This window comes from Eptesicus fuscus, chromosome 8 (assembly GCF_027574615.1).
Source record: "Eptesicus fuscus isolate TK198812 chromosome 8, DD_ASM_mEF_20220401, whole genome shotgun sequence".
Taxonomy (NCBI): Eukaryota; Metazoa; Chordata; class Mammalia; order Chiroptera; family Vespertilionidae; genus Eptesicus; species Eptesicus fuscus.
Window position 1 is genome coordinate 46107019 of NC_072480.1, and position 26614 is coordinate 46133632.

A 26614-nucleotide genomic window follows, 5' to 3' on the forward strand; every position below is an offset into this window, starting at 1 on the left:
TGATTAAAAAATTTTTTCCCCCAGTGTGTGGCATGTATTTTCATCCTCTTAATGTCTTTTGCAAAGTTTTTAGTTTAATGAAGTCCAATTTATCAAGTTTTTTTTTAAGAGAATTGTACTTTTGGTGCTGTATCTAAGAACTCTTTGCTACCCCATGGTCACAAATATTTGTCTTCTAAAAGTGGTATAGTTGTATGTTTTATATGTAAGTCTATGATTCATTTCTAATAGACTCATTTTGAATGCTGAAAATGCTTATAATTTCACCTGATAATCATTGAACTGTTCTTACCATGTCTTTGAGAAAAACATTTAAGGACCAAAAGATGCTATGACTTCACCAAGACTTAAAAATTTGTCTCTTTGTATCTACTGACCACCTAAAAGGGTTATTAATGTTCTTATAGATCCAACATAAATTATACTAATTAAGATTTTATGAACCACAACAGCATCCACATACATTAGGAAAGTGCAGTAGACAATGTGCAAGGTGCTTGGTCTACAGCAAGTACTTGGGGCACCATGGAACTGAGGACTCCTTATAATAACTCTGCCGACCCATAGTTGTGTAATGGTTTGAAGCCATAGCACTGGGCCAATCTTTTCCTTTTATGCATAAACTAGAGACCCGGTGCATGAAAATTCATGCACTGGAGGGAAGGGTCCCTCAGCCCAGCCCTCTCACAGTCCGGGAGCCCTCAGGGAGGTGACCTGGCAATCAGGGGAAGACGACACCCCCATCACACCTCTGCTGCTGCCACTGCCGGCAGTGGAAGCCTTGGCCAGCCCTGGTTACCTGAGCCTCAGGCAGCCCTGGGTGGCTGGGGGGCTGAGGGGACTGGGTGCCGCCATCTTGTGGCTGTGGGCACCACCATCTTTGAGGGTGTGACAGTCAATTAGCATATTCCCTCCTTATTGGCTGTGGGCACCACCATCTTTGAGGGCATGGCAGTCAATTAGCATATTCCCTCCTTATTGGCTGTGGGCACTGCCATCTTTGAGGGTGGGGTGGTCAATTAGCATATTCCCTCTTTATTAGATAGGATAAGCAGAGGTTTAGAGAGAATCAGTGCTCTTTCCAGGTCCAAACTGAAGTTAGTGACAGAGTGAGTCTAGGACCTAGATCTCCAAATTCCAGCCCACTGCATGCCCCGTTGTACTGTTATGACTTATTGAAATGGTCACTGGCTGCCACCAAGTGCGACATCAGCAGCAATCATTCTTCTGAACATGTATCTTGCAATCTATAAGCTCATTGACAGCATGGGCCACACTTTTCTTTGAATCATCAATTTTGCTTCATACACTGCTGTGTGTCCTAACAGTATAACTGAGTAACTGTGGAATAAGTACTTGCTGAGCTAATGATTCTTTCCTTGGGCAAGGAAATTATGCAAGACAACTTGTTGTTATTAGATTTTCATTGGAAATACCTGAAGAATTTTCGTTGGCTAGAGTATGACATAAAGAAAAAAAGCATGGGATGTGACCTCAGAAAGAATAGAATAAAACCACTGACTAGCCATGTGATCCAGGGCAAATTACTCAACTTTTTGAGACTCAGTGAGTAATAATAATGATAATAATAATAATACACACTCCACAGGATGGATGGATGGGTTCAATAAAATAAAGTATACAAGAGCCTGGCAAATTGGCATGTTGCTGGGACTCATTAAATATAAGTTCCATCTCCTTTGTCATCGTTGGAATGAGAAATAAAATTTGTGGGATAAAAAAGCCGGGAAAAATGGAAAGTGAAAATGAAACTCATAATTAAATATTAGGGTCCATTGTTCTAGTTTCAACCTAGACCTGCGCTGCAATAATAGAAATATTCTTCACCAAGTCAGTTTTGAGCAGAAGTCACAGAGCTAAGCTTATTATTAAAAACAAACAAACAACACTATGAGAAGATGTGATCTTTGCAGTAGCACATGAAAAGGTATAGGAACAGCTTTACAATGTTATTTCTATTAGCTCTCGTCCTTGCACTACTATCTGCAAGTTTTTACATGCTTCTTGTGAGTGCTGCCATTTTATCCCTGAAAGTTATTCATTACAAGTTGTAGCCTCTAATGTGTTGGCATTGGTCCTGCAAAGGTCTTGTGGGACTGAGGGAAAGACAGAGGGGAGAGCCAGGGTCAATTAATCCAAGCTTAAACATATGTCTCAAAGTGGTATTCAAACAGGATCATTCTACATGAATATCTCTTGTTTCCTTCCCTTCAATACATTCCAGGTCCTAGCTTCCTGCTTTGCTCTTGTATTTTAATCCCCCTGCTTGGCATCACCTCAAGCTCCTGGCATGACTTGAATGATTTCTCTCATTTTCCCAGAGGGCTGGGGTCCTATCATCTGGGACTGTCATTGCAGAGATGCAAATGAAACCTTCTTTGAGATGAATTGAAGTCAATGTGGCATTGCCTAGCCCCTGCCCAGCAGGGGTGTAAATGCATTACCCTCGGAAATAAATATGCTCCCCAACTTTTCTTGGCTTTGACAACTCTACGCCCACCTTTTCTTTTCTTTCCTGGGTATGCTCCAAACCATCTCCACACATCTCCGCCTCCCGGACACACCCAATCAGTATTCACCCGCCTCTTTGGGGCCTTAGCCATTCCAAGCTGGAAGAAACTTGGCTTTTCATCAATGAGTTCTGGCATAAGCACCGTTTGGCATCATCCTTTTTAAATCCTCATTTTCATCTTGTCACCCTCTCCTGCCTGTTCTCAGATATCCAGTGCCCTGTGCAGATCCATGATTACCCAGGACTGACCACTTCCTTACCCCTATCCTTTACCCCTGGGAGAAAACATATAATTAGCTAATCCACACAGGTACAATAAAGACACATGATCATGTGAGTGATATCAAATTACCCCCAAACAGGGATATTTTTTGAGAAGATGATGGCAACACTAGTAAATTACTATCTAATTGTAAACTCTAACTCTGAGCCACAACAGGAGACCATTTTTATGTAAATAGTTTTTCCCAGCATATCATGTAACACAGAAACTCAGCTGAACACCTGGCACCTACTAGGTACTCAGGAGTGGAATCAACAATGGACTTCTTCTGTGGTGCAGCTGAACTTGAAGATTTTGAAAGTTTCAGATCCCGCTTCAAGTACCCATTTCCTTCTTCACCAAATAGAAACTCATCTAATCACTCCTTTCACTCATTTCGCACATCTTTATTGGACACCCATGTCATACACAATTCTAGTACTTGAGATATAACTATCCTTTCAGGAGCTTACAGTCCAGTGTGGAGACAGAAAATGATGTGTAATCCAAAGCATCATGATATGTTCTGTGAAGAGGGTGTGCTGTGAGAAACACAGGGATATTCCCAACACAGCTTTGGGTACTTCTAGAGACAGTAACACACAAGCCAAAGTCTGAAGGGCAAGGAGGAGGTATCCAGGTGAAAGGGAGAAGGCAATAATCCAGAGAGGAGCCAGAATATGGTGGTGTGTGTGTGTGTGTGTGTGTGTGTGTGTGTGTGTGTGTAGGGGTGAGGGGGATAGGAAATGCAAGTAATTGGCACAGGTTCAGTTTTGGGTTTCTGTGGGGTAAAAACAAAGACCATAGCACTAGGCATTTCTTGAGCACTTACAGTCAGGAAGTGCTCTAATGCGTTCATGCCCTTCTCCTGGCTTCAGTGCCACCATCAACATGAGAGTCAGGAAACCCACCATGCTCCACTCTCTGTTGCTTCACTGCCCATCACCCAGTCTCACTACCACACTCTGGAGAAAGCTCTGGGACTAATTCAACTATGTCTGCCAACCTTGTTAACATCATCCTGATCTCCCAAACGCTTCCACAGTGCCTCATGGATGTGCCATCCAGTATCATCAAAACTTGCTGCTCTTTAACCTAGTCTCTGACAAAATGATCTCTCACTTCTTCGTTGGGTTCTCCCAGAGGACCCTGTTCCCACAGCCTTCCTCTCAGGGAGGACTGTTTTGCTCCTAACCCCACACATCATGGGGCTCTGTTTGCTCCTCGTTGCTACTTCCTATCAATTTAAACTCCCTCCTCCTTTGCACGCCTCATCTTCTTTGAGCCATGCCATTATGCACTTCTCTTCCTCACTGGAATTATCTGAAGGTCTCTGGATCACTCTTTTCACTCCTTGAAGATTTTAGCACCAGGCTCATTGTCTCTCATAATCATGCCTCCTGTCAGAATGCTTGGTGATTTCCAAATCTATGAAGAGGGTCTTTTTCCACCCTGGCCTTTCATCTTCTTGACCCCTCCAATGATCTTGTCCTTGAGCATACCTGAGCCACCCATAGGTATTGCCCTTGTAGGTAACCACACACAATATAAAATTTCAGTTTCAAAGCTTTCTCTCTCTGGCTTCCACTTTCTGTCTGTCCAGCTCCCACCCCTCCAGTTTTCTGATTCCAGAAATTTCTCACCCCTACCACAACCACCAATCCATTGATTTTATTATCCTTTCACATTGCTCCCCCTCCCTCCATATCCATATTTCCATCCATGTCCATGTCATGGTCCCTCATTGTAATTGCTTCTATGTGTACCCCTCCCCTCCCTTGCTACTATTCTTTTATTGTACTTACTTGGATGAATCCTAAACTTAGTTGAATCCAACTCTCTGTATATTCTCCCAAAGCAACTTAATATGGCAAGATAAAACAATGTTAACTAGCCTTATTTTAATTCTATGAGTACTAACCTCAACTGATCCATTGGCGCTGCCCAAGGAGCCATTAAGAGGCAGTACAGGTTGGGGAGGGCTCATGGAGCCAGATTTCCTGGTTCAGAGTCCTCATTTTTTTGCACCATCAACTGTAGCATCTTCATTGGATCATTCCCATCATCATATCTACCTACTCTAGTAACCTTCCTTGACCTTCATGTAGCTATGCATCTCTTCTCTCTTCACGGTGGAACACCTCAATGTCACTACTTCCCATTTTCTCTTAAATCCACTCCTATACTGTTTATTCACCACTGCTCCATCAAAACTGCTCTTATCAGAGTTACCAATGACCATTATATTGCCAAAACCATGCTAACTACCAGTCTTTGTTTTGTTTGATTTATCAATGGCATTTGGCATGGCCAGTTACTCCTTGAAACACTTTTACTCCTTGATACTACACCCTCTCATTTCTCCCCACACTCTTTTGCTGTTTTCTTTTCATATTCTTGACATCTAAAAATATTGCAGGGCCCAGGGTTCAACACTTGCCCACTTTTCATTTCTACTTACACTGACACCCTTGGCGATTTCATCCAGTTCCAAGTATTAAACATTACCTGTAATTTGATCATGCCCATATTTATATGCTCTGCCATGGATGTTCTCGTGGCTCATTTATCACTTCCTTCAGGTCTTGGCTCAAATTTTACTTCACAGAGAGGCCTTCCCAGGCCATTCTATATAAAATACTATTCCTACCCCTTATTCTGTTTTATTTTTTCTTCATAGCACTTTTTCCATCTATCATATATTTATTTGTGTACTGAAAGCCTTTTGAGAACAGGGAAATTGTCCACTCTGTAGAGTGCCTTATACATAGAAAGCTACCAATAAATGTTTGTTAAATAAAAGCATGATTCCATTCAGTTCTGACAATACCCCAGCAGTCCTAGTAGAAGGGTTATTACAGATGAAGAAATTGGATCTGGTTAACTCATTGTCACACAGCTGACAGTTTAGGCAGCCTGGGTCTAGAGCCCACATGCTCACCTAGTGTGCTGCAGGGACCAGAGAGGTACACGGAGTCTAGATCACAAGGCTACTTTCAGTAGGTATGGAATTCATCTTGAGAATGATATGGACAACTGGGGTGTTTGTGGTGGTGAGGGGAGTGACATGCTCTGGGTAGGATGCTGACTCGATTCAAAACAGCACATCATTTCCTGACTCCAGTTCCTAGTTCATCCAGTCAGGCACTGTTGCAAAGTTTAGGCTGGCAGTATGTATATGCTTTCTAGCATCAAACTGGCCTGCACTAACAATATTTAAGGGGGATTTAGAAAAGAGTTTCAAATCAACTTTACCTTGAGGTCTGTGGAATTGAAAACCTTCCTTGCTGTTTCTGTAGCTGCCTGATAGTTGACATAATTCCTTAAGGGGCTTATATATTAATACCCAAGAACCATTTACTATGCTCAGGCGCTGCTGACCCAAAATGCCACGACTTGAGCTAAATAGCCTAGCAAAATATTAAGCTGTTTAAAAAACACACACATGTTTCAAACCATAGTTTAAGAAGATAAGACTCCCCAAAATTTGATTACATACTTAAAGTATCTATAATTTAAATATTTGATTTCTTTAAAGTTTAGTGCTTTTTAGATTTGACCTTTTATTTATCTCATGTGGGGGGGGGTTGTAAGATGCATAAGATATTTTCATGTAGGTAATAAGTGCATTCGGTTAATAGATGCTAAAATAGATCACGTTTCCATGGTGAAATGAACTGCTGTGTTCTGTTTTAAAGGGAACCAGCTGTTCACCCTCCAATACCACCAAAGCCCAGTTCTCCTGTTTTATCTCCTAACCAGCTGAGACGGGATAATAGGTAAGACCTAGCACTCCAAAATTTCTGAAATGAAGAAGTTCAAGGAAAATGAAAGCAGTTGAACTGTGACCTGTTTTGTGTAAAGTATGGGTGTGTTTTGTGTGTACATTTATTGAAGAAACACTTGTAAAACTTTCCTACTTCTGTTTGTCAACACAAGTGTATGTTTATGTTTGCCTCTGAATGCTTATGACCATTAATTGTCTTTGGAAATACAATTTCTAGATAGAAACTGAACAATGTCAATGTCCATGAAATGTTCATGCTCAGATGCCCTTTAATTTATGTAGTAGGAACTGATATGCAAGGAACCTCTTTCTCTCTCTTTCATAAATATACATGCCCACATATATATGGTTTATATTACATGCAAAGATATATACATATATATATATATATATGTGTGTATATATATATACACACACATATATATGTGTGTGTATATATATACATATATATATATATTTGACATATGTATGGTTTATATTCAGTTATAGTTAGGTTTCCCATTAAGAACTATAATTTCTGATCAAAGATGTTTTTGAAATTTTTTGTTACTGCTCAAACCCTCCCTAGGTAAGAAATTCCGCTGGGTAGTTTTTTAGTTTTATTTCAGCTAAGGAATTTGTAATTTACTTCAAAACTATCACAAATTTTAAAAAATGCTCTAATTAACTTGTCTCCAAATCAGGAATAAAAGACAAACTGCTTTTCCACTTTGAATCTGACACTCTGTAATTAGTACTGAGAAGCAAATTCAGAGACCTGAACATCTTCCCATGTGTTTCTATTAAACTGTTTAATAAGCTCAAATCACTTTTCAAGATTTACATTGCACATTTCCATTATTATTGTGAAACTTAAAAATGGTGTCTCAATTAAGACAATACATCAAATCCACGTCATTGCCTGCCTTTGATTCTTTTGTATTTTTGCTTTTTAATGGTGATTTTTTTTTTTTTACAATATGTAAGACAATTCTGGAACTATTCTTTAGTAAGAGGGTAGCTGTAGCTAGAAAATGCTAATTAGGCGATGGAGCTATGTAGCATTAAGTGTTCAGCTCATTGAGTTAAAAACTCAGGTCTGAATTTCTATCCAATGAAACTTCATAGGGCCTTTGAAATGTTCTTAGAATAAGAGGATACATTTTAAAAATATATATATTTTATTGATTGTTTTCCAGAAAGGAAGGGAGAGGGATAGAGAGTTAGAAACATCGATGAGAGAGAAACATTGATCAGCTGCCTCCTGCATACCCCCTACTGGGGATGTGCCTGCAACCAAGGTACATGCCCTTGACTGGAATCGAACATGGGACCCTTCAGTCCGAAGGCCGACACTCTATTCACTGAGCCAAACCAGTTAGGACAAGGATACATTTTTTAATGCGTCAAGAGAATATGTCTTCATTGAATTAATAAAAAAATATAAGCCATATTTATAACTTATTTGTACAATGGTTATAATTATACTCTTAAAAAATAACTTCTGAAGTATTTTTATCTTACATTATATTTCTTTTATAACATTGAGCAATTAAATCTTTATTTAAATAGCATTTTTGGGGGGCTAACATAAATTGGATTTAGTACTCCTAAATTCTAATCTAAAATCAGCAACTCTAGAGTAGTGAACTTATGTAGATTCAAAAGAAGATACATTTCATGGGAATTGGTCTAATCCATTTTAAGTAGTCTAATTTATTTCTTCCACCAATGATCTTAAAAATAAAATTAGGACAACTTATATGCTTTAAGTTCTGATTACTTTAATCACAGCAAGATGATTTTAATGAAAGAATATGAAAGGGAAGTGTTTCCTATGTAATTAACACATGTCCTCAGGAGTACAAAAAAAAAAGTTGAATACAATTTCTTGAGAACAAGCAAGAATGTGTAAGTAGGTCAATAAGATACTGGGAAAAAGAGCAGAGAAAAACCTATATCTTAAATTGTGACAGAACCTAGCATTGTAAAATTTAATTCTGTCAATTCAATGTGAACATTCTGGATATAGTGGGTATACTGGAAATTTAAAAATATTTCCCATCATATTTGAGCGGTTATATTTCTTGATAGTATTCAAATGGAATATCTTTAAGAAAAAATTATCCCTCTGATGTCTAATATCAAAAAATTATTAATATTTTAAAATATTATATCATTATCTAAAAGAGATAAGTATGAAAATGCTTTATTGATGACTGAAAACTAAAATAAAACAAACATAAATGAACATATTTAGAATAGATATTGCTATATATATACTCAGTGGGTAAAAATATATTAAGTGAGATAGATTAAATTGCGAAGTTACTATATTAGACTCTATAATTTCAAATGGAATCTGTGGTTGAGTTCTAGAGAAGTTTGTTATCTCAAATAGTGTTCTAATACACTTTGATTTTTTGGACATAAATGTTTTACTAACAATTTAAATTTTACAGAGAAGTGTTTTCTTACCTAACAAATATTATTTTAACTTTTAAAATACAGGCAGATTTGTCCACCTAAAGCAAGTGTATATACAGAAACCAACAGATCTGCTGAAAGAAATATAAGGTAAAATGGACTATTTCTATGTCTATGCATTTGTAGAAATGATAAAATATGCTTTATTAGAACACTTAAAAATACTAAATAATCCTATATAATAAAAGCCTAATATACTAAGTGTCCTGTCGACCAGTCAGCCATTCAACCAATCAAAGCATAATATGCTAATGATATGCTAAGGTCCTCAACCACTTGCTATGACATGCACTGACCACCAGGGGGCAGATGCTCCGACTGGTAGGTTAGCTTGCTGCTGGGGTCTGGCTGATGGGGACTGAGCGAGATGGGTAGGACATGTCCTGGAGCCCTCCCGTGGTTCCTCCCCAGCTGGCCAACGGGTGATGTCGGAGAGCCAGTTTCTGCCTCATCCCATAGGGGGAGCGCTGCTCAGCCAGAAGCCGGGCTCACGGCTGGCAGCGCAGCAGTGGTGGCGGGAGCCTCTCCCACCTCTGCGACAGCACTAAGGATGTCCAACTGCTGCAGGCCTAAGCCGTCAGTTGGACATCCCCCAAGGGCTCCCGGACTGCAAGAGGGCACAGGCCAGGCTGAGGGACCCCCTCATGCACTGGGCCTTTAGTTAATAATAAAATAGTTTTCCAGCTGATTTCAATATAGTGGGAAATAAGTATTCTTATATGTACCTTAGAATTCTATTTATTTAATTTCTATTCTAAGATTTACATAAAGAAAGCAACCAAAATTGTCTGAACATGATAACAGAATAAGATTAAACCCCTTAGACAGGAAACCACCTCTTCATGTCCCAAGGCTGGTGTTGTATAAATGAATAGGTGGAAATCTAGTCCTTCGATTGAACTTGTTCTACAAAAGCTTTGCCCATGGCTGTGTAAATAAGGTCACATCCAGCTCTACCTGCATCATCAGGAAGAGGCCCACACACTGTATTGACATCTTTGGGAAAGGTTTCCCCAGGGCAGTCCTGAGTTACGCCTGTTGTCTTGCACATCTCTTTTAGTTTAGTATTTGTTTTGGATATATCATTATGACTTATTTTTTAGAGAAAACACTGTTTGAAATTAGCTCTTGAGCCAGTGCTATTTTATAGACCTATCAATTTGATAAGCCGATTTTATTATTATAAGTTTACCATTTTAATCATTATGGTAAACCAATTTTCCAGTCAAAACTTCTTTTTGAAACATACATCGCACAGATACCTTACCTATGGGAAACATCATGTTTCTCTAGTATCTGGTAACGTAAGGTGCAGCTCTACTTCAACATTTCCCAGACTGTGTCCCATGTGCCACCAGAGGCTAATGCACGTCCTGCAAAGGAAGGGTTCGCTGGCCCAGCACATTGAGGAAATACAAACAGCGTTCTCTGACATAAGACTTCTCAAAGCCTTCAGTATGCATGTGTATCTCCTGAATCTCCAAAAGTTGGTTACACTTCTCAAATTTACTAGACTACAAAATTTTTTCTTTATCAAACATTGTTTGTGAAACACAGGTCTTAATTACAGGGAAACCTATAAGGATTTTCCCAATTATTCCTTTTCATGATGTAGAGGGACCCACATCGATTTAAGCTGTCTGGGTATCCTGTCCTGTGTTTACAATGTACTTCCTTTCCCTTTGGAAGCCTAAGAAGACAGTGCCTCTTCACCTCATGTGAGGGATGAACCAATCATCTGAATAGGCTGCTTAATACTGCTTGGTTCCGGTAGAAAAAGTTCTGAACACACTTCTGTATTTTCTTTTCCACATCCTTCTTTTTAGGTATAGAACTTCAGCCAATTACATCTTAGGAGAAACTATAGTTGTTTCAATGAGCACTAGATGGCAGAACAATGCCCAAGTGGAATGACAGTGTGGAGTGTGTGTGTGTGTGTGTGTGTGTGTGTGTGTGTGTACCATGAGTTGATATTATAGAACTATTTTGTTATTCAGTTAGACTCAATAATCTCTAAATATCACATGAACTATGGCTTTTTTCCCCCCACTGAGAACAGTGAGAAATGTTAGCTGCTTCAAGGGTAGCTCTACTGTCATTGACCTGTATTTACTTTTCATTGTTTGAAGTCGTCAGGATCTGGAGAACATCGTCAAAGTGGCTACTTCACTTCAGAGAACTGACAAGGGGTGAGATCTCAGAGCTTTGAGCTTGTTTTTTTCTTCTCTTTATGTTTCAAAATGCTTTACCAGTACCTTAAAGTGCCCAGTATAAGCAACATTCTGATGTTTGTAATATAATACAGAATTTAAAAGAAGAAAGAATCAGTGTCTGTGGATGTGTCCCTGAAAAATTTGCTTATATTTATGGATACTTTCCTTCTTCTGCTTTCTCTTCTGGTGACAGTACACAGCCTAGTGACCTCAGCGTCCATGGTCTTGACCTCATTCCAAACCACCAGCCCTGTAATTATGTTGCTTGTCCGATCTCTATTTATTTCTCTCCCAGCACTCCCATTTAGCATGTCCTAGGCCATATTCAACTTCCTTCCTAAAGAGGCTGCTTCCCGACTTCTCCTCTGTTCTAATATTCATCTTTCTGGAATCATTCTTGATCTGTCCAGGTCTTTTTCTCTCTATGTAACCAGACATATATGGATTAAATGTCTAAAGTATCCCTCATACCCTCATGGCCTCACCCCTGTTCAAACTTTCATTGACTCCAGCGCAGGTTATTAGAGTAGCTTGTCCAGATTTACTTACACTCCTCCAGTCTCTGCTCCCACTGAACCATGACTACCCATCATCCCCCCCAAAGTTCTTTTCCTAAGTTTCTGCTTGAACCATACTCCACTGGCCCCCCATTGCCCACTCAATCACATAAAACCTCATACAAGGCCCTTGCTGAGCTGGCCCCAACCTAACATTCTAGAGTTATTTCTGACTTTACCCTAGCTTTATTTATCCCAGCTGCTCTTTGTGAAGTTCCTTTGTGAAATTCTTATCTGATTAAAAGCATTTAATTTATTGCAAATGCAATGGTGAAACTTAATATCCAAAGCTTTCATCAATTTAAGGTCATTTTAAGAGCTGAACTTCTTCATTCAGGATGTAATCTCTATTTTATTTAATTTACTACAGAGTGTCTCCTCATGATTTATGCTAATTTTCTTGTGATAAACATGAGCAACCCCTAATCCTGATAATCTCATTCTTGTGACTCATACCAGTCAGAAAGGTCTGTGGCTAAAATTTACAGGATTGTTAGGTTTGCTCTTTCCCTTGGGGACATGGACAGATTCACAGCCTCAGAGTTGGAAGGTAGAATTTCAAGCAAGAAAAGACAATGGGGCATTGTGTCAGGGGCCTGGGTAATGTTTGTCCCACATAAGGAGAGAACATTCTTTTTTTTTTCACAGTCAGTGACTTTTGTATTTCAGTATTTATTCTCAGCCTTCAGTCCTACCATAGATTACATAATATTACCTGTGATATTCAGCTATGTGATGGTTGTTGACCTAATGTGTTCTTAAGGGTCTCTAAGAGGACTGTTGTTGCTAATTGTGTCAGGCCTCTTCAAAGCACATACATGACTCCGCAACTATACCTTTCTAAGGCTAAGCCAATGTCTTGGCATCTCTAAATGCAGTTCAAAAGTAAAAAATGAAAATTTTATTATTGACTGGGAACTGTTTAATATAATGGCCAAAATTAATTTATGGCTTGCCAGGCATCATAATAAGCACTTTATCCTCATTGGTTTATTGATTCTGTGAGGTGGGAATAATTTGTATTCCTATTGTACAGATGGAGAAGTCAAGGCAGAGGTTAGGTAGCTCACCCAGAGTCGCCAACTCGTACGTGGTGAATCCTGCACTGGATTCCAGGTATCCACGTATTCCTCACTTGGGAGCCTGACTGTGTAACTATCAAGTTACTGGGCCTCACAGCCTCCTGGTTAACACCAGTAATGAATCAAGAAAAAAAGAGAAACATTGAGAAAGTATGAAAAACATGTGGCTCTCGATCAGGAAGCAGAGAGAACCAAAATTTTTTAATTGACAAAATGAATGAGGAACACCAGAGAAATGGTGGTGAAGAGGGTGGACCTATGAGGAAAGGACACACCTGAGGAGGGAAGAGGACCATGAAAACCCACTGAGGCGGCCTTCTCGGGGGAGAGCTGAGCTCGTGTTTCTAAGGAATATTCTGGAACCCAGGGGATTCGCTGAGACAGGTTGCTCTCGAAGAAGCAGCCAGTGAAGACTTTACAGTCCTCAAATACAAAAACAGGCTACCGAATTTAGCTGGCCTGGGATGAGGTTAACAAAAATTCAAGAAAGCAGTCAGACTTAACGAGGAACAAGTGTTATTGAATAGCTGCTTTGTGCAAATACATTGTGCAAGAGTAGGATCTATGATTAGCCAATGTACCTATATTTGTTGATTCGGTTAAAAATCGGTATTAAGCATCTACTGGATGAAAGATTGACCTGTAGTAGTGTATGTATGTGGGTGTGTAGTAGTGTATGTGTGTGGGTGTGTAACTCAAGTCTTTTTACTATATTGAAGACTGAGGAGGATCTGAGGTAAAACACAGTTCTAAATTCTAAGTGGGATATGTCTGTGTGCACACTTGTATGCGCAGGAGCAGGGACAATCGTAGGGGACAACTTGCAGTTGCCATGTTAAGTGCAGTCATGTAAGTGCCCTAGAGGAGGTGCAAATAAACAAAATGCTGCTGGGATTGCAAAAATGGAGGGACTCTATTCAATTGGAAGACAGGAAAGAAGTTCTTCAAGAAAGAGGTGTTTGAGGACAGTTTTGAAGGGTACATAACATCTTCATAGATGATAGAGGTGGGACACATGTTGTATTTCAGAGAACTCAGAAATAGTTGTTTTAAGGTGAATCTGCTCTTTGATTCTGGTCAAGCTTTGACTGAAGTGAGATTTTTCTTTTCTTCCAAAAGTGAAGAATTGGATAATATCATCAAAATGAACAAAAGCTTGAATAGGTAAGATTTCAATACATTTATTTTTTGCTTTTATTACTGAATTACATAGCATGACTTCTTATGTCTTTTCAATATTGGAGCATGAGGACCCACATTCTGGGCTAGTCAAAAGTATCCTACAAATTTTGAATAAAAAGCTTGCGGAAATCATCATTGCACCATTATTATGAATGGTTATTACAATGCAAAGACTCTAATATTAAAGTGACTTTGATTTTCACATTCCATTTAATAAAGCAGTTAAATAAATAATTATATTTCTCTTCCCGAAATATTACCTTAGTATATAAACAGAGTTTGGTTTGATCACTAACTACTGTTAGTTTAACCATTACATAAACCACTTATTATCTTAGGTAACATTATCTCTGTATTTTGAATCATTTATAAGTGTATACTTTAAAAATTATAAAAAATTGAGGTTTGTGTTAGAGATGTGTGAAGTTTTTTTTAAGATATAATTTTATTGATTTCAGAGAGGAAGGGAGAGGAAGAGAAAGATAGAAACATCAATGATGAGAGAGAACCACCGATCGGCTGCCTCCTGCAGGCCCCCCACTGGAGATTGAGCCCGCAACCCAGGCATGTGCCCCTGACCGGAATTGAATCTGGGACCCTTTAGTCCACAAGCCGATGCTCCATCCACTGAGCCAAACCAGCTAGGGCTGGAGTTTTAACTATCTCTCTGTCACTTTGCATTCTAACATACTGAAGAGACCGGGACCAAAGAAAAGGAGAAAAAGCAAATGTCAAATGAGTTCATTGATCAAGAGATGTATTTTTCATACCCTGTTCTGACAATAATGATCCACATGAGAAGGAGGTATGAGGTCATGAGTCGCAGACTCAATGGCTTGTGGAGGCCAGGCCGGTGTAAATGACTGTATAACACTTAGGGGAATGGCCTTTCCAAAGAGCACAGCTGCTTCCCAGCTCCAGCTGAGTATTGCCATGTGAGAATTTGAGCCAATGTTGCAGGACATTTACAGGAGGTCCTGAAAATTCAGGTTTCTATAGGTCAGGCCATCTGGTAAATATTGGCTCACATTAAAATAAAAAGCACTCCATGGCCTGGCTGGTGTTGCTCAGTGGTTGAGTGTTGATTGAGGCACCAAGAGGTCGCTGGTTTGGTTCCCAGTCAGGGCACATGCCCGGGTTGCAGGCTCCATTCCCAGTAGGGGTTGTGTGGGAGGTAGTGGATCTCTCATCAATGTTTCTATCTCGCTTTCCCTCTCTATAAAGAAATCAATAAAAACATATTTAAAAACTACAAAAAAAAACAAAAAAACGAAAAAAAAAAAAAAACCACTCCATGAACCCAAACAATACACCTGTGTACCTGTTATGGGTTATATATCTCCAATTTGTAACTTTTTTTTTAAGTTCCACTGCAATTTAAATGTTGAGTCTATCAAAGTATCTGTTTGGAATAAAACATTTTCAAGAATGTGGCTTATCTTTCCCAACAAGCTTCTATTTCCTGTCTTAGATGTAAACTGGTCTATGTTTCTATAGAGTCTATGTTTCTATTATTACCACTGACAAGGTTTTTTATTTAATACATTTGAAGAAATCAAGGTCTTGATAGCATCTTCAGAACAACTCCTAAGGCAGAGCAAATAGAGAAAAGGTAAGTGCATCTGTCTCTAACCTGAAAATGTGACCTCCCAGATGGCTTGTTTCATTCTGTCAGACACTAGCTGGGAGGGAGTTGTATCCCCTGGCAGGAAAATGCACTAGCAGATGGGGTGGTGCCCTCAGCATTGTACATTTAGTTCAGACATAACTGCTCAGAAGCAGTTCTGCTCTTTTGTTCACTAAGAGTAAATGAGCAATTCATGAAGAACATTTATTGTAGCTGACCTTTCAAGATACCACCTAATTTTATTGCAATATGCAGTTTTTTTATTTGAATTTTTTTCTGTTTTACAGAGCCCAAAGCCTTGACAGTCTCCTCTTTCTGAATAGCCGGCCAAACAAAGATGGCAAAGGGTAAGGCGTTATTAAGACTCTAACAGGCCTCTTTGGTTGAGTCCTAGCCTGTATTTGCTGAGGGAGACCATCGGCTCAGAACAGGGATCAGGAAGGCTGGTGGAACAGGCCGCCCAGTCAGGGTCAGGGGATGGGTGGATATCTTAGGGCAGGCTCTGCACCAACATCCATCTGGGTGACCCAGAGCGCGTCACTTAACCTCGGGGGACCTCTGTTTCCTTATCCCATAAAATGAAGGGTATGACCTAGATGATCTCTAAGTCTCCTTTTAAATCTAAAAATGGAAGAAATCTGGCTACTCTAAGTAGTGGACAAAAGGCTGGTTTATGAACTAAATATATTTATTATAAGACTTAATGCTAGGAGCACAGCCCTTTACCACTGATGTATTTATTATACACTAAGGCCATTTTCATTTGAAATCTTAGTTGAGTCACTTCATAGATATATTTCAAATATATTTGTAAATATCTCAAAGTCAAGAGCTATGCTTTTGTTTATTTTGTCTCATTGAAAGGGTTGATGAATGATTAGTAACTGAACTGATAGCATTTAAGGGATTAAGTTATAGTTCTAGACTTTCACTGATGTATTAGAAAATTGACTTGTGTTACTGGTATTATTTTTTCATGTTGAAAGAAACCAAACTCTCGACAGTTTCATTAAAGAAAACCCCAGAACACTCAAGAATGACAAAGGGTAAGGATTTATGAGAGCTCTGTTTTTACCTCAGGTTGGCTGTTTACTTTGTATTTGGTTAGTCACTAAGTTTGCCTTCCTAATGTGATAATTATTTCTTTTGTCTCGGTTATCTTTTAAAATTATTTATCTGTGCCAGTCTGTGCACAGAATGGTATTCTAGCTTTCCATGCCACTCTTGGCAGATGCATTCTCAACTTTCTCCAATGTAGAACACTGAAAGTGTATTTGACAAAGGTGTTAGCGATAATAATCCCACAGACATGGAATGCTTGTTAATAATACGGTATATTATTATAATGTAAATATGCAAGTATTATTACAGGTTAATTTTTCAAGTGGAGAACAGATGAAGTGGGAAACTGGTCAATTCTCTGTAAGCGATTATATAAACTTTGCAGGAAAAGGTGGGATTTCAGATATTTAAAAAATGAAGTTTAGAAAGGTCCACAAAAGTAATAGAAAATAGGGAGAGTAGAGTGAGCATCACAAGTAAGCATTTCGTGGGCTAGAAAGGAGGACAAAAGTGATTTGTAATCTGGAATAACTTAATAGCAACTGGGCTTTGATGCAGGAATGACTGATCTTGTTTGTGTAGTAGGGGGAGTTCACAGTTCCTTTTTATTCTTCCATCTCTCCCTCCCTTCCTTCTTTCTTATTTTGAAAAAAATTAAAATATCAATAGTCTTATCACAGCGAAGTCAGAGACGGATGAAAATAGCCAAGGGGAATGCTTGGATAATTGGGGACTTGAAAGGGATAAGTTCTGATATTTCCTAATAGTTTTATGCTATTGGCATGTGAAAATTTTATTGGTTATGGTCAATTTATATAACATGCTAGAACCATCATAGTGTCATTTCCACTTTTCCAAGATTACTCAGAACTTTGGACTTTTTATTTAAAAATGACTTCTCCAACTGTTCAACTTAAAGAAGATTTAAAATGCTGATTATCTGACTTATCCCCTGTTGTGAATGATGTTCATGTTTAAAGAAGACAGTGTCTGAACAGATATATTAAAGTTACTTCCCACCAACCCATCCATAAAGGACAAAGAAAAAAAAAAGCTCAGAGCTGGAGGAACTTATACTTTTAAAATCTATATATATTTTTTATTGACTTCAGAGAGGAAGGGAGAGGGAGAGAGATAGAGATAGAAACATCAATGATGACAGAGAATCATTGATCGGCTGCCTCCTGCATGCCCCCTACTGGGGACTGAGCCCGCAACCCAGGCATGTGCCCTTGACTATAATCAAACCTGGGACCTTTCAGTCTGCAGGCCGTCGCTCTATCAACTGAGCCAAACCAGCTAGGGCGGAACTTATACTTTTAAGCTGATTTAATCATAACTGAGGATGGTTAGGACCTTGCTATTAAATAGCTACTATATCTCGTCAGCATATTGCAGGAGTAGAACCACTTGAACTCAATATTTCTAAGGACTTCTGATGCTTTGATGCTTTAGGTACTGATAACATCTTAACTCCTGTTGTGAGAAATCTGCTATTGTCCTAAGAGATTGAATTGTTCTCTCTTTCTCTGTCTCTGTTGCTCTGCCCACCCACCTCTGCCCCAATGTGATCAAGAAATCAAGGCCTTGGAAGTTTTATCCAAGTTAATCAAAGGACTGACCCGTATGAGAAAGGGTAAGGAGAACTCCTACTTGATGGGGCTCCCTTTTTTAGGTCAGCTTTTCACACCTCATTAGAAATGGGAGTGCTGTGCTTCCCTCTGTCTCAGATGAAGCTGCAGTTTTAGGCCTATTAGAGATAGCAGGCGAAGGAACAGGACGAATGCTGTTTCCATAGGACCACATGTTTGAGTTACATTAAATTCAGGAAAACCTGCGACATAATCTCTTATTCTGTATCGTCCTAAACAATTTTAAAATGAGCCAAATGTTATATTTAAATGAAGAAATATAAAGGACAAAATTACAAAGTGAGAGTTATGTGAGCAAGTTTTTCTAAACTGATTTATAGCAAGTATTACTATGGAAATTAATAAAGATAAGCTAAGGATAATTACATCAAAAGTTTTTCTGGTCATCTGGCCCTGGAAACATCTGACACCCTTTCCGGGGCATTCTTGTTTGTATGGGTAAAGCTCAGATAAAGCTCAGATGTGACTTAACTGGCATGAATTTTTCATGGTTTTCCAAAGAAGTCAAGATCTAGAAACAACTATCAAAGCAAAAACCAGGGCAGATAAAACTAACAGAGAATGAGAACCGTTTTGATGTTTCAGAATCTTGGTTATTTTCATCCAGATTGATCGTGTGATCTTCTCAGTGATATTGAAGGGGTCGCATCTTTAAATTTGTCTTCTCTCTTCTGTGTCTGACCCCTACTGCCCTGGCCTTCACTTTGGAGACTCTATAGTACATTTTGTATGAATTTACATTTACATATAGGCCAACTAAACCCCCAAAGATTAATGTAACTATATTGTTTATAGGCAATTTTATAATAAAAATGAATTTAAAATCAGTATAATAATTTTCTTTAAAATCTTGAATTAACCATTAATAATATGGAATATATATATATATATATATATATATATATGTATAACACACAATAATGTTTGAAACTGATTTAAACTTTTAAAAAAGTGGTGAAGACCTTGACAATGTTAACAAAATTAATCCCAGAGGAAGTGAAAATACCACTGGCTAAGACTTATTCGTGCCTTAAATCTGATTTCTGTAAGTGATAATTAATAAGAAAAATGATTTAGCATTTTGACTTTACAGACATATTTTATTAGCATGGAATTAGAAAATAGCAATGGGCCGCATGACCTTCCCTCTTTGCTCTAAAAAAAAATCACTTATTTTTTAAGAAATGTCCCAATGTTGCCCTTTCTCCCAGATTTTAGACTTGAATTGTTTTTAAGGATGAGCTACTGAATTGAATTTCTTGTGTTCAATGAAAGCACAATCTAGATAATATTTTCAAAGTGGATCTCCAAAGTGACAAAGATAGCCAAGAGTGGGGTTTGACTAAAACTCTTGAAAACTAACTTCTCTAAGGATGGTGGTCTCAGAAGGCAGCCCAGTGGAGGGCTGGGCAAGTGCGCACAGTGGGAGGAAGGACATCCTCCACCTCTCTTCCCGCTATGTGGACATGGCAGCAGTAGTCAGTCACCTACTATTGGCATCCTCTACTGTCCCTTTGGGTTCAGCTTCTGCTCCTTTTGGTATTACTCAGTGCCTTTTAATGGGGGAACATATGTCCTCTGAGAAGGGAGTCATTAATTTTTCTACCATCTAAGGTGTTTATTTTGGCCTTTGTAACTCACCATAACTCGATTATTTTTAGAAGGTTTGAGTTGTGGGAATGGTTGAGTTTATATGAAAGGATATATTTTTATTATTTTAAAATATTTATTATTAATATGTATTAATAACTTTGATATTTTAAAGTTATTAACATTATTACTCTTAGTTAAAAAACAGAATAGGCAATTATATATGATTTATGGAGTAGAAATTTATATTCTGATTAGATCCAGCATAGAACTTTAACTTCAATGCTGACCATTTCGGGTATTCTTACAAGATGTATCTGAGGGCAAAGTTGATTTTATTAAATAACAAGTTTCACATTTACTTATGCATTTTGAGAATAGAACAGAAAACATGTTTCTTGTTAACAAAAAAAGGAAACTTAAATGGTCTCCAGCTCAAGATGTAAGAGGATTTTTATTTGTACTTAGAGCTTGAACAATTATAATGATAGAGAACTTGTATATTTACCACTCAATTTGTCGAATCATTGTTCACTTAATTAGTGTTTTATTTTAACAACATTCAGTAAAATTTATTTTCTTTCTCAAAGAAAACAAGACCTCAGTGGGCACATTAAAGTGAGTCCTGAAACAAATAAAAATATCAAGAGGTAAGACATTTAAAGCTTTTCCCTCCCTTTGTCTGGCATTTGTAAGCATATTAGCATCCTAAGTGCTTGTATTCAGGAGAGTAAATTGAAAATCAAGCCGAAGCAGAACTCTCTTTTCCTGAAACATTAGATTAACCAATTGTACTTTAGATACACAGAAATATCTCTTGCATTTTATTCTTGGTTAAAGTTTGCTGCCAGGTAGATTTTGAGATATTAAATGAAAATTTTGACTGAGCTCCTCTGAGCTAAGTGATTTCTATGTATGTATATATGTATGTATGTGTGTATAAGTAGTACATGGATAACAGGGTGGGACAAAAGTAGGTTTATAGTTTTTCATATGGAAATAATATAATAATCCTCTATAATAAAGAGCTAATATGCAAATGATCCCCAGGCCCTCACACTGTCATACAGTAAAGGCTCAGACACTTGACACTAGGGAGAGAGGAATGGGGACCAGTCAGGCTGTGGCCCAGGAGAGGGACAAGCTGCCCGCTCGGTGGTCCTGGGTGCCTGCAGCTGCAGCCCGGGCAAAGCCACCCAACCATGGAACCCTGCGGCTATGGCCAGCCCAGGTGAAGCCGTCCCAGTTCCTGGGTGCCTGCGGCCAGCCAGAGGGAGGGATGCCCGGGTCCCAGATGCTTGCGACCAACCAGATGCTGGCTGGGTCCTGGGTGTGGGGCAAGGCAGAGGCAGTTAGGGGCAATCAGGCCAGCAGGGGAGCAGTTAGGAGTGATCAGGCTGGTAGGGGAACCATTAGGGGTGATCAGGCAGGCAGGCAGGCAGAGGTGGTTAGGGGTGATCAGGCAGGCAGGCAGGCAGGCAGGCGAGCAGTTAGGAGCCAGCGGTCCCAGATTACGAGAGGCATTTGAACATCCCCCGAGGGATCCTGGATTGGAGAGGGTTCAGGCCTGGCTGAGGGACACCCCCCCCCCCCCGTGCACAAATTTTGTGCACCAGGCCTCTAGTTAATAAATAATAATATAAGAATAAACTCTGTTTCACATACTCACAACTATAAACCTACTTTTGTCCTTCCCTGTACATATGTATATGTATATCCTACCTAATCCTATTTAATAATAGAGTAATATGCAAATTAACCATCACTCTGCGACAAAAATGGCGGTGCCCATAGACACAAGATGGCAGCGCCCAGTCTTCTCAGGCCCGCCGGAGACCCCCAGTCCCAGGGAGGGCTGCCGGTGAGAGCTGGCAGCACGGCCCAAGCTGTAGGCCTGGGAGGTGGCCGTGCCCCCCCCTCCCCCCGCACGGATCTGCTACTAGCCTCGGCCCATGCAGCCCTGGCACAGCCCTGGCTGTCCACCTGGAAGACTCCCGCACCCCCCCCAACCCCCCTCCCACGATTGGCTTCCAGCCCCGCCCGTGGGCCTGTGAGGCGGCCACACCCTCCGGCGCGATCCACTCCCAGCAGTGACCCAGGTCGTTGGCCTGTCGGCTGGGAGGCACCTGCACCCCTCTCAGCACGATCTGCTCCCAGTCCCGGCCAGGGCTGTAGGCCTGTCAGCTGGGAGGTGCCCATGCCCCTCTCAGCATGTTTTGCTTCCAGCCAAGGCCAGGGCTGTGGGCCTGGGAGGCAGCCGTGCCTCTCCAGTGCAATCCGCTCCCAGACGTGGCCCGGGCCTTAGGCCTGTTGGCTGGGAGGCTCCTGCGCCCCTCTCCGCACGTTCTGCTTTTAGCTGCGGCCATGGCTGTGGGCCTGGGAGACAGCCGCACCTCCCAGATGCGATCCACTCCCAGCTGTGGCCAGGGCTGTAGGCCTGTCAGCTGGGAGGTGCCCATGCCCCTCTCGGCCCCTTTTGCTTACAGCCTTTGTCAGGACTGTGGGCCTGGGAGGCAGCCGGGCCCCTCTCCGCATACTCCACTTTCAGCCGCCGCCAGGGCCAGGGCCGAGGCTGGTCGCCTGGGAGATGCCTGCGCCCCTCTCAGCGCGATCCCCTCCCGCGATCTGCTCCCAGCTGTGGCCCTGGCCGTAGGTCTGTCAGCTGGGAGACACCTGCACCCCTCTCAGCGTGTTCCGCTTCCAGCTGTGGCCAGGGCTGTGGGCGTGCCTCTCCCGTGCGATCCACTCCCAGCCATGACCCGGCCTTAGGACTGTTGGCTGGGAAGCATCTGCGCCCTTCTAGGCACATTCCGCTTTCAGCCGCTGCCAGCTTCTTCCCAACCTGCAAAACTCCAGCTTGATTCCCCTATAAAGGGAAGAGAATAGGACAGGACGTTCCCAGGAAACGGTGACAACAGGTTGCATGTGTGGACTGTGCTGGAGCTGTGTCCACGGCACTGTGGGAACACTGAGGAAGGAGCAAGCAGATCTGGCTGCAAGGATGGGGAGAGGGCCACAGAGACTTGGCCAACCCTCAAAGGGCCCAGTAGAACTTTCATAGGTAGAGAGGATTGAGATTATTAAGAGGAGAAAGGCACCTTGGAAGGAGTATTTCTAGCAGAAGGGGAAAAATGGGCCAAAAGTTTGTGGGAAAATGGATAAGTACAGTGTTAGTAGACCTCTATGTGAAGAAGCCTTCCATCTTGACACCTACATTACTTAACAGACTTGGCTCCAATTGACTTTGCCCTTTCAAAATAATTTTTGGAGGGAAAGATGGACAGTTGATTACATGTCTATTGTTTATAAAAGAAAAGGAAACTTTTAGAAAATATGAAAAAGTGTGAAATCACCTATAAACCTTCTACTTATTCAAATATATGCCCAACAACCACATGATATCACCTTTCCAAGGTCTCATGAAATTCCTGTTTAAGGAGTTTATTTTATGACACCTTTAGTTTGGGTTTACATTTTTACTGGTTTGTCAAGACCATAGCAGGTACACTGTCCAATATGTTAAAGAAAAAAACCCTATCTAATAAAGAGGGAATATGCAGGGGAGGGCATTTTGGGGTGACCGGGCTGTCAGAGGAGGGCAGTTGGGGATGACCGGGCCGGCAGGGGAACAGTTAGGCGTCAATCAGGCTGGCAGGGGAGTGGTTAGGGGCAATCAGGCAGTCAGGCAAGCAGTTGGGAGCCAGCAGTCCCGAATTATGAAAGAGATGTCTGACTGCCTGTTTAGGCCCGATCCATCGGGCCTAAACAGGCAGTCAGACATCTCCCAAGGGGTCCCAGATTGGAGAGGGTGCAGGTTGGGCTGAGGGACACACCTCCCCCCCAGTGCACGAATTTCGTGCACCGGGCCTCTAGTAAAAGAGTAATATGCAAATTGACCGTACCTTCGCTATACCCACAAGCCACGCCCACCAGCCACGCCCACCAGGAAACCATCCGCCGGAGGCTTTTCCAGCCTTGGGCACCAGCGGGGAGCCTGCGATGGATGGCAGGCAACTGGGGTCCGCTTCTGCGAGGGGGTCTGCTCCTGTGGTGGATTGCAGGGAGCTGGGGTCCCCTGCCCAATGGGCAGTGTCTGCGATCACAGGGAGCTGGAGGTCCCCTTCCCAGGCCTAAAGCTTTGGCCAGAGGCTTTAGGCCTGGGCAGGGCACAGCCGATGATTGGTGTGAACTATAGAGGAAACACCTTTTCTGACTGCACATTGGCTAAGCTTCCTGTATGCAACTGGTAATATTCTTAGTAACTTGGGTAATAAGAATCCAAAAAGGTGATCTAAGGTTTTTCCACCACACTCTTGGAGAAAAAAATGAAGGTCCGCTGCTAGAGGGCTAAGAAATGTCATATCCTGCCCTAGCTGGTTTGACTCAGTGGATAGAGCCTCGGCCTGCCGACAGCAGGGTCTGGGTTCGATTCTGATCAAGGGCATGTACCTAGGTTGCAGGCTCCTCCCTGGCCGGGGCCCAGATCAGGGCTCATGCAGGAGGCAACCAATCAAAGTGTTCCTCTCACTTTGATGTTTCTCTCTGTCTTTCCCTTTCTATTCCACATTCTCTAAAAGTCAATGGAAACATATCCTTAGGCGAGGATAAAAAAGAAAGAAAGAAAGAAAGAAAGAAAGAAAGAAAGAAAGAAAGAAAGAAAGAAAGAAAGAAAGAAAGAAAGAAATGCATATCCTATGAAAGACACATCTTGAAAATGCCTAAAGAAAGTTGTCATTTTTTCTTGGTGAAGGGACTGGAGTCCATGTTGATGAAAACACCTTGGTGGCTGCGGTGATTGGCAGTGGCTCCAGCAGCAGAGTGATGGGGCTGGTGCCTTCCCCTGACCAGCCCCATTGCCTCCCACAAAGGGAGGCCAGACTGCGGCTTAGGCCCGCTTCCCGTGGGGATCGGGCCTAAGCCATCAGTAGGACATCCCCTGAGGGCTCCCAGTATGTGAGAGGGGGAAGGTTGGGTTGAGGGACCCCCCCCCCACCCCCAGTGCATGAATTTCATGCACCGGGCCTCTAGTATATATATAAGTAGTGTGTGTCTATAAGTGTATGTATTAATTAGGGTTCTTCAATGAAGTAGAATAGGAGATAGATAGACATATAGATAGATATAGATAGACAGGTGGGGAGAGAGAAAGAGAGAGCTTTATTAGAAGGAATTGGTTCATGCTGAGAAGTCTCAAGCTCTGTATTTATGTAGCAAACTGTAGCTCCTAGTCCAAGTCTAAAGGCCTGAGAACCAGGAGAGCTCATGGTGTAAGCTCTTGTTCAAGGGCAGGAGAAGACCAATGTTGCAGATTAAGCAGTCGGGCAGGCGAAGTCCCCTTTTTCTTAGACACTTTGTTATGTTCAGGGCTTCAACTGATTGGATGTGTCCTACTCATGTTAGGGAAGGCTATCTGCTTTACTCAATCTAAGCATTCAAATATTAATTTCATCCAAAAACCTCGAAGGCACACCCAGAATAATGTTTGACCAAATACCTGGTCACCCTGTGGTCCAGTCAAGTTGAAACATGAAATTAACCATCACAATGTATGCATATAGAAGTATATGTGTACATGTATATATAAGTAGTGTGTGTGTGTGTGTGTGTGTGTGTGTAGTAGTGTATGTATGTGGGTGTGTAAGTAGTATATATGTGAACTGTCTTCATGTGTGTAGTGTATTTATGTGTACTATATGTTATGTGGGTGAAGCATGGTGTGTGATTAAGATGAAAAGCTTAACCAAGTGTACTTCATTAAGAGGTCTCCCACCCATGAATTGTCAAGTAAATCTGGAAAGCTTATGTCCTCTTGCTTTTTATTTTTTAAAAAGCAGATGGGAATAGATTTGAAACTGAGCTTGTGGGCTTGTTGCTGAAAACAGTGTACCAGATAGTTCCATGTGGTTTTAGTAGAACTCGTTTCCATTCAGTTAACTCAGGACATGATATTATTAGATTCTAAATGTGTCACTGATGCCTGTAGGCCCAGGGAGCAGGGCCAGGGCTGGGGCAGCGGCAAAGCTGGGGAACTCACTGCCAGCCCGTCCTGCTCTCAGCAGCCTGGCTTGGTCAGAGGCCCACAGACCTGTACAACTTTGCAACCAACAGATGGAAAAGAAAGCATTGATTTCCTTGGCTACTTGGGTGGTTCAGGGAGGTATCTTGAGGTAGTGAATGTGAACAAGGAGTCCAAAAGACTGGGACTCAAATTCTGACTCTGTCACTGGCTAGCTATGATTCTGTGCCTCAATTTACTCATCGACAAAATAGGAATCATAATACTACCATGTCCAGCACATAGTAGATACAAGTAACTGAGCAGTAATAAAGATCAGGTGAATTATGCTTTCTTAATGATTTATTTACTGTTCAAATATTTAATTTACTTTGACTCTCTAAGAAATATCCATTTTCCTTTCTAATTTTTATTAGACTATTTCAAATCATCACCTATTGTTTTTCATATGTTGGTATGTATGCGTGTACTGCATGCCTATGTGTGACATGTGTACACATACACACAAAAGTTTGTGGGGATTCATGTGTGTATGATTATGTGTGCAATATTCTGTAGATTTTTTTTAAGTAAAATAAGATTATG

At 40.9% G+C, this 26614-nt stretch overlaps 1 protein-coding gene across 10 annotated transcripts in view; it reads left to right on the forward strand.

The window, feature by feature from the left end:
- The window catches only part of SCEL (sciellin), a 113539-nt gene that overhangs the window by 46397 nt on the left and 40528 nt on the right, over positions 1-26614 (forward strand). For 8 of the 10 annotated variants that reach the window (XM_054719882.1, XM_028148987.2, XM_054719879.1 and 5 more), the window contains 9 exons: positions 6494-6574; positions 9073-9138; positions 11178-11237; positions 14020-14064; positions 15635-15694; positions 15997-16056; positions 16696-16755; positions 18348-18407; positions 20604-20663. In XM_054719882.1, the coding sequence (XP_054575857.1) occupies positions 6494-6574; positions 9073-9138; positions 11178-11237; positions 14020-14064; positions 15635-15694; positions 15997-16056; positions 16696-16755; positions 18348-18407; positions 20604-20663 (552 nt within the window). The remainder of the gene's footprint in view (positions 1-6493; positions 6575-9072; positions 9139-11177; positions 11238-14019; positions 14065-15634; positions 15695-15996; positions 16057-16695; positions 16756-18347; positions 18408-20603; positions 20664-26614) is intronic. The other 2 variants (XM_054719878.1, XM_054719883.1) reach the window with 2 other exon arrangements.